The following is an 8,248-nucleotide window of genomic DNA, read 5'->3' as shown; positions in this document are numbered from 1 at the left end:
GAGTTATCTCTGAGTCATGCGGCAGGACAATGATGGGCCATTAACAGAAAGACAGTCTGGGGGGAGGAGGCAAGGAAACACTGCCCCACCTGATTTCAACAGCTCATGAGGATGGTAATAGAATACACTGCAACCCAGGACAATGTACCTCCCCTCCTTCATCAAGAGAGGCTTATGAATCATGATGCATGGGACATTTTTAAAGCTTGAACATCAGCTTCGGGGGAGTTTATGCCTCTCTCCTGCTGGAAATCTGCTGTTCAGGGCACAGATCTTTTTGCTCATCTTCAGTCATCAGTGCTTGTTGGTCACTGCCCATCTCACAGCCACTGCAGCAGCTGGGTTTAAGAGAGCAGTGACACTGCCTAGATAGGAATACATCTGCATTGCGTGTTTGCTGAAGAGCTCTAAAGAAGCTCATTTATAAAAGTCAGCATGTTGGTAAATGGTAGCTAGCTCATGAATGACAACAAAAAATCTGGATCTACAAGTCACTACAAATTATTTACTGTGTCCAGATTCATTTGCAACAATGGGCTTGGGTGCAAGAAAACCTTGAACTATGGCCAGAGATCCCTTCTTTTGTTGTTAGCAGTTGCATCTGCTGCTCCTTTCTTCTAGTGCTGCACAGATTTTTAATGCCTAGAATGTGTTCCCAATTTGATTGTATTTACATATCTGTCTATAGCTTTACTGAAAATACCAGTCCTACTCTTCATCACATTTCCATGCTGTGTTAGGGTTTTGTTTGGATCATGTCACTTCTCTTGTGCCTGGAAAATTTGGCTTCCTGTGAGCTTTTGGAATTTGACTTCTTCCTTTATATAACCAGAGGGGTATTTAAAATTTTTTTCTCTTTTTTTTTTCCTCCTTTTTTTCTTTTCCTTTGTAGTTCTCTTTTCAGTCTACTAAGAAAACCAAGGATGTGTACAGCACACCCGCTGGCCTGCCGTGTTTAATTCAGATGTAGGCTCAGTATGAAAAATGTACGCAAGATTTTGCATAATGATTGAAGTGGGTGCAAGCCATGCTCCACAGCTCAGGGTTCTGAAGGAACCATCATGGAGATGCAGAAAGTGGCAATGAGTCATGTCTGAAGCAAATCCAATCCAACCGAACAGAAAGAAATCTAAACCTGTTGCATCTGACAATTTAATGTTTGATTGCTGTGCTCAGAGCTAGTGTCACCTCATGCAGACTCCTGGCCAACGCCTTCCCAATAGTGAGTGCTGCTGGTTGCAAGCTAGCGCTCAGGAAATGTGATGATTCAGTGTCCCCCAAGGCTAGCCTGTGCCTCATTAAGAGATAAAATCCAGAAGCCTAGCACTCATGTTAAGTACAAGGTTGTGCGCTGATATCTGACATGGGTAGAGCAATGAAATCTCTCCCACGGGCCTCGGAGCTGCAGCCCCTGTGTGCTGGTGACCCCCGAGGCAGAGGTGCCTGTGCCATGCACTGCCCACCTCCTCCCAGTTCTGTGCAATACTACTTACCCAAGATTCATGTAAAAGATATATAACTGTATCCAACTGATGGGATTTTTCCCATGTTTCACCACAGAGATTATGAAGTAAAGGTAGATTAATTTTTAAAATATATTGTCAACATTTTTTCACATTAAAAATCAACATATTATACTGCATCTCATTCCTTTGAAGTTTAAATAGAAACTCAGAGTTTTCCAAGTTCGAAAAAAGCCATCCTGCTTCTATGGTTGAACAGATCTGTTGCATCAATTTACCATGGACATCCACTTGATTTAGTTGAAATAACACTTATAAAGTAATAAATGTTTAGTTTAAGAGAATGCTTAATGAGCAAAGTTTATTACTTACTGGAAAATCATTGAAATTGAAAGCCACACATATTTACATAAAGTATGTGGCATCTGAAAGAAATCCAAAGAATTTTGTTATTAATTTCCTGTGTTGTTTACATGTGTTAGAGCTATGTTTATTCCAGAAGAATCACTCACCAGGAGTGATAGAAATCAAAGTGCAAACTGGTTTATTTTTCTCAGTAACTTATTAAGAACAGCATCAGTTTATTGTGTTAGATAGATGATATGCAACAGACACAGATATTTTTCTTCAAGTATATATGCACTAAATGAGAAAATAAAGCAAAGAAATGTGCAGTCAAGTGAGTTTTTTATTAAACTAAATAAAATAAAAGATTAAATACCATTTTTGCGATCTTGAATTTTTTCTATTACTTCCAAAAGGTATTGAATAAGTCACAACACATTTTACAGTGCAATATTTAGTGTATGTTTCAATAACCATATCCTTATACAACGAAGTACTAATCGAGATAATAGAAACATCAAGTGTTTCATTATGCTTTCTTAAGAACATATGAATTAAAAAATCAATATAAAATTGCGTTCACAAATCAAAGACAGTAGAGATTATAAAGTCTTCTTTTAAAGCTGGAAAGAGACGTATTTTTATGGCAAGTTATGATATGTTAAAATAATTTCTCATTTTTCACATTCGGTGTGAAAACTCTCCTGCATATTTCATAACCTCAGACCATCTCCTCTTAATTTTGCCTTGTCTGTAGAAAGCAGCTGGCTTTTTAAACCAGCTATGAAGGAAGTTATTCAAGTTCTTTCCTTAGCTCCCAGTCCTAATTCCTCAGTCCTTAACTCTGCAGAATCTTCCTCGAAGGGAGTTTTGCTATAGACTAAATGCAACAGTGTAGGACTTGTTTGATCCACTTGTGGGCCTGGAACAAAAGAAAAGAGAGAATAAGGAGTGTGTGGCTTTTCCAAGAGTGAATACTGTAAGCCTTGGAACCAGCAGTAGCTTGTTTTAGTAAAGGCAGATATGGCAAGGATTGAATCCTTGAAGAGTGAGTGAGTCTTCTAACACCCGATAAATAGGTTATATTTGTGTTTTACTGTGCAATATGTGGAATCCCTCTTCATCATCTGCCAAATGTTTCTGCATTTGGAGTTTGTCTTGCAGCAGCTCAGATACTTCAACAATTTAAGGATGGAGTCCTCACACCACCAGTGTAAGTGCAAGCAATCCCTCTGCTACCAAGGGAATGGCCAAGTGGTCCAGTCTCTGCATGTGCAAGTGAGACATGGCGGGGATGATGCACCTGCCCTCCCGGGAGAGCTTGTAAGCTCTGCTCCCAGTGAGAAATAAGGATTTCAGTCCTGCCTGGGGGAGACGAGCCAGAGCAAGCTTCACAGCAGAGGCACTGGGGCTCCAGATCCCCACTGGGGGCTGTGTGTGCCTCCTTGGAGCAGTCTCTGTGGCACCCCTCTGCAGAGGGAGCAGACTTGCAGCTTTCAGCCCTACTGCCCTCCAAACCCAACTCTGCTGTGGGAGGTTTAACACTTACTTAATGAGGACTATGTGTGTGCATACATATGGATGTGTGTATATCTGTCTACACATACACACAATATAAATTAACTAAACATGTTACTAGGATACATCAGGAAAACCACATCCAAACAAAGAGTTCAATATGGAAAAAGCTATTAAAAGATCCCAGCATTTTACTTGTTGTGTATAGGAATAAATACAATTACAGGACACCAATTTTATATTTTGTTCTTTTCCTGATGGCATTTACAAGAGGTGCTGCCTTCTGGGGTTAAAAGAAAGATTGCAAATGAACAAAAGCAATTCCAATCTTTGCAAATAACATGATGTTCACAATTTAATTGCCCACCTCAGGAAAACTTGGTGATGAGCTCCATAGTTAAGTATTAAGTGTATCAGCCCTTTTTTTAAATGTCCAAGAGGCCTCAACAGGACCCTGAGCTCTGCCGATAGAGCTTTGAAAAGAAATGCAGGCAAGAACAATTTTTGTGCTCAAGATCAGAATACCCTCACATAAGCTCAGTGCTGAAAGACGAAGATAGGCATGAAGTTTACAATCTCCTTTTCATCACAACATTCATTAAGGCTGTCTAGTTAGCCTAACTAATTTTACTCCTTCATCTTAAATGCAAAGACACACAATCAGAGGACACACACATTGCAGGGCTCAGTGTTGGCATGCACCAGCCTGAAGCAGTGCTCAGGATGGAGGAGGACCAGGAGATACTCTTGCAGCCCTAGAGTGAGGACAGCCCCATTTTGCCAGGGCTCTCCCACAGCCCATAAGAAGATCACAATGCACCAGGATGTGGCAAATTAGCCAGCTGGCAAATACTCCTTGCTAAGTCAAGGAATTGAACCAGACATGTTTTCCCTGCCACAGTTGCCTATTTATGTCTTGTAATGTTCTATGTAGAGATGGTCTGGTTCTGAATACCCTGCTGCCTTCTGTACGGTTTCGCTCAAACTCTGGACCCTACATATAATACCATGAAGACAGCAAATCAGTCAAGGTACCAGAACTGTGCAAGCCAGGTTTCTACAGGAACAAAAAGACCTGGGCAGTTAAAATCATTTCAGAAAAGAAAAATGTGTTGCAAATGTAGACTCTTAGCAGTCAGTGATCCAGGCCTGCCTGTGACTTCCCTGGGCACCACACCTGGACCCAGTCCAATGCCTCGATGACTTGATGCTGTAAGACCTGGCACATCCGCTGTATTTGGGCTGGTAATGTGCAACTTTTCTGGGCTATACCAAATGCCCTGTCCCCAGACACTCTGAAGTGTTAGGGCATGTAATTAAGTGCTAATTTAAATGACACTAGTCATGTAACTAAAACATTTTTTTTCTAGTCATGATTTTCCAAACTGAAATTCCTCTTGGAACTGACTTTGAAGTCAGTAACAAGCCTCCCATTGGGTTTAATGCAAACAGAATCGGCCCTCACTGGAGTTTTTAGTGGAGCAGAGAAAAATATTTTTCCTGTTAAAAGATTTTCCTATTAGTACAAACACATAAAAGACTTCTCAGAGTTATAGTGTTAAATATTTTAATGTCTTGCCAAACCTCATCAATTCTCATTGTTTAGCAAAAATGGCACTGACATTCTGAGTTGCTGGCTATGGCATTTTCTGCATATTAAGATCAATAATATGCTTTCCAAGGAATAAAGGGTTGTCTAATGAAAAAAGTCTTTTAAAAGTCAGGACAATTCCAACTGCTATGAATGATTATAAATTATGTGGTTATTTTTATGGGGGTGGGGTAGGGGGTGATTAAGGACTTGGGCACATGAACCATACTTCCCCACTTCCTTTCCTTACCAGAAATTGTACTTCCCAAAACCTCCCCTTATTAGCAGCTATGTGAATTCCAGGTTTGGCTGCCACTGTAAGGCACTAAGTTTTCTGTTTTAGCACCACCTCTGGGTTCTTGAAATATTAATTGGAATAAATGTCTTTGACAGGCTCTACTGACATGTACAGAAGGAAGATTTGGTTCAAATCTCTCAAAAGTTGTTCTTTTTGAACCTCATGCTCTACTCCGTATTCAAGCAGCCTCGGCAAGTATTAGGTGCGTGGGCTTGGTGCTTTGAGTTCCTTCATTCCAAGCAATACAGATGCACATTCAAAGGCCCCCTCACCTGCGCTGAGTTTGGCCTGGCTCCACAAAGACTGTACCTGAGGCCAGACTAAACATGAATGACTTTGTTTCTCAGATGTTAAGGGCAACATGAGCTCTGAAGAAGGAACCTAGGGAGGGTAGGGAGCCATGGTGAGGGCATGGAAACATCTGTGGGTGGCAGAGGAGATGGCTGCACAGAGCCTGCAGGATGTGTCCTCGAGGACAGGTGTCTGATGTGTGTGCACTCCCTGGGCACTCCAGCTGCAGTTAGCTCATGCCAATGATGCCTCCGCAAGTAACACCCTGCTCTGATACTTTTGAAGACGTGTTTCCAGCCACATGGGCACAGCTACGCACTGTCCTTACCCAGGACCAAAAAGTCCATCACCGCTTTATGCAACCCAAAGAAAGCAGTCCAGTTTCAACCTTTTCCAAAGCATTGGCTGCTTCAGACTGACATAAAGGAGGCTTAAAACCCTCCCTTCTTCTTTCCGTTGGGAACAAAATCTTCCATCACTTTCCTGCAAATATCTCAGCATTGCCTAGGTCTGTAAGGAATGTCTGCCCAGCTCAATGGCTTTGTCTTTTCTTGCATTGGGGTGGTGGAAAATAAATCTTTTTAACCAGAAACTGAAGAATACTTTTATATATATATAGATATGAGGCTCTGGGGACCTTATTCAGTTCCTTAGGGGGGTTAAACTTCTCCTTCTCACTCTCTGTAACAGTATACTGATGTCTGGGTAGAAGCTCTTCTGGTGTTGCCACAGGAGAAGGGAGAAGGGAAGAGGGACTGAATCATCAATCATGATATGGAGATTAGAGTAGCGTCAAGAGAAAGATAACTATTTTTTGTCCCTATCCTTTGGATGCCTGATATTATGTAAGACACCCACCATGGTTATGGGAAACGTGGCTGTGAATTCCCTAAAGCAGAGAGATGAAGAAGATGGACATTGCTAGCTCCTTCAGTCCCTCCGTGACTAACAACCTGCTCTGAGAAATGGGGCTGCTGGTGCCACTGTGTTCCATGCAGATCCGTTTGTGTGAGCACGGGTTACATGTGCACTGCCAGAACAGGCTCCTTCAGGGAGGAGACATGCTTTGTCTGCGTATCCTGATGGGATTAGGTGCAAGATACGCACTTAGCCCTGTCAAGACCAAAAGGCTTCAGTGCATGTGCAGAGCAGAACTTCAGGCATCTTAGTGGCTTTCCTGGTGCCGGGGGAGTTACTTGGTAAAGACACGATGATATGAAAAAGATAGTCTAAATTTAAGCACCAGATTTCCACCCAGTCCCCAGTGTTGTTCTGTTTGTGAGCTGGGCTCGTGTCCCAGTTAAGTAATAGGAGCTTCCTAGGTGTAGACGGTATGAAGGATTGCAGTGGCTCTTTCTAAATGCTGTGTCTTGGAACCTCTGCAAGAACTTAAAGGTTTTTTTCTAGATTTGTTATGGCAATGAGAAATAAGTACACACACACATATGTAGCATTTATTGTAGTGTACTGCAGTATGTTCATTGATGCACACAAACATATTGCTCTTTTCTTTGTAACCTCTCAATATAACATGGTGTGAATGAATGAAAAATTTTTTAAAAATATATAGAAATAGTCATTAAAATGTGTTGCAAATTCCTAGCTTCCTCCTAAATCAGAACCTTATTTAATTTATCACCTTAATTGTTTATAAGATTTTTTTGAATCCTCATGCAGAACCAAATGGTCTTAATTCCATTTACCATCTCCTATCTGCTCTCCAACAGTCCAGAGCCATAAAATCCTTTTCCATTTCCCATTACAACCTATGTCAGATGGCTCTATGTCTGTGACTCCAGACCTTGGCTGATCACAGGGCAGGTCACATGCAGTCATTAATCAGGGGTAAAGGAATATCCATCAGGTTCTTGGACTTGAGGTGGAGATATTTGCTGTGTTTGGCTGAGCTAGATGTTGGCTGGAGTGATGTAGATGCAAAGCAGGTGAGATATTGATTGCAAGGGATGAGTTTGGAAGTGGACTTTGCATTGATACCTAATTTGTACAGGAAAGTAGCAGGAGATGAGTTAAATCTCCAGAGGGCCAAAAAGATAATTAAAACCACCCCTGAATGACAATGGCTACTAACTAGCTGCAAGTCACTGCATCCCCGTGAAGGAAAAAAAGGAAACCAGCAGCTGCCCAGGCCCACTTTGAGAAACTGTATGTATGCTGTACGTATTCACAGCTTATCTCTACAGGTCCCTGCTGCTTCTCTATGGTCCTGTGAGGATGCTGGGGAGCCAGGTCTGATAGGGCAGAAAAACGCCAGGAAACACGTTTTGACAGAAGAGGCTTGCAAGCCTCCCATGTGTGCTCCACATTGCCTATCGCGTGCCCTTTGATGTCGGGTTTGGCTCGTGGGAAGGCGTGAGGCCAGATCCTCATGCTGGGACAGACAGTGCCAGCCCCACACACTGATCGCAGTGACAGATGACACCCTACAAGCCCAGGTGAGGATCCAACCCTTCCCCGGCACACAAGGCAGCCTTTTACGTTTTTTCCTTCCTTTTAAATCATTTTTCTTACCCTTTTTCTCACTCCCTTTTTTCTCTTTTTATTTTTATTTCCCTTTTAAATTTTTCTTTCTTTTAACATTTTTTTTAAATTTTTTCCCTTCTTGTGTTTTTCTTTTGTCTTGTATTTTTCTTTTTTTTTCTTCTTTACTTTTTTTTTGTTGTTGCTGTTGTTGTTTTTTAAAGTATTTTGGGGGATTTTTTTGCTTTTTTTTTTTTTTTTTTC

General features: G+C 41.5%; 1 protein-coding gene across 1 annotated transcript in view; it reads right to left on the bottom strand.

Moving 5' to 3' along the window:
* Window positions 1-2,133: 2,133 nt before the first annotated feature.
* LOC108449165 overlaps window positions 2,134-8,248 on the bottom strand; it is a 20,145-nt gene continuing 14,030 nt past the window's right edge. The window contains exon 2 of the mRNA XM_017744660.1: window positions 2,134-2,730. Within this exon, the coding sequence (XP_017600149.1) occupies window positions 2,689-2,730 (42 nt within the window). The 3' untranslated portion in view covers window positions 2,134-2,688. The remainder of the gene's footprint in view (window positions 2,731-8,248) is intronic.

This window comes from Corvus brachyrhynchos, unplaced genomic scaffold (genome assembly GCF_000691975.1).
Source record: "Corvus brachyrhynchos isolate BGI_N302 unplaced genomic scaffold, ASM69197v1 scaffold17, whole genome shotgun sequence".
In the NCBI taxonomy this organism is placed as follows: Eukaryota; Metazoa; Chordata; class Aves; order Passeriformes; family Corvidae; genus Corvus; species Corvus brachyrhynchos.
This window is presented reverse-complemented; position numbering and strand designations above follow the sequence as displayed.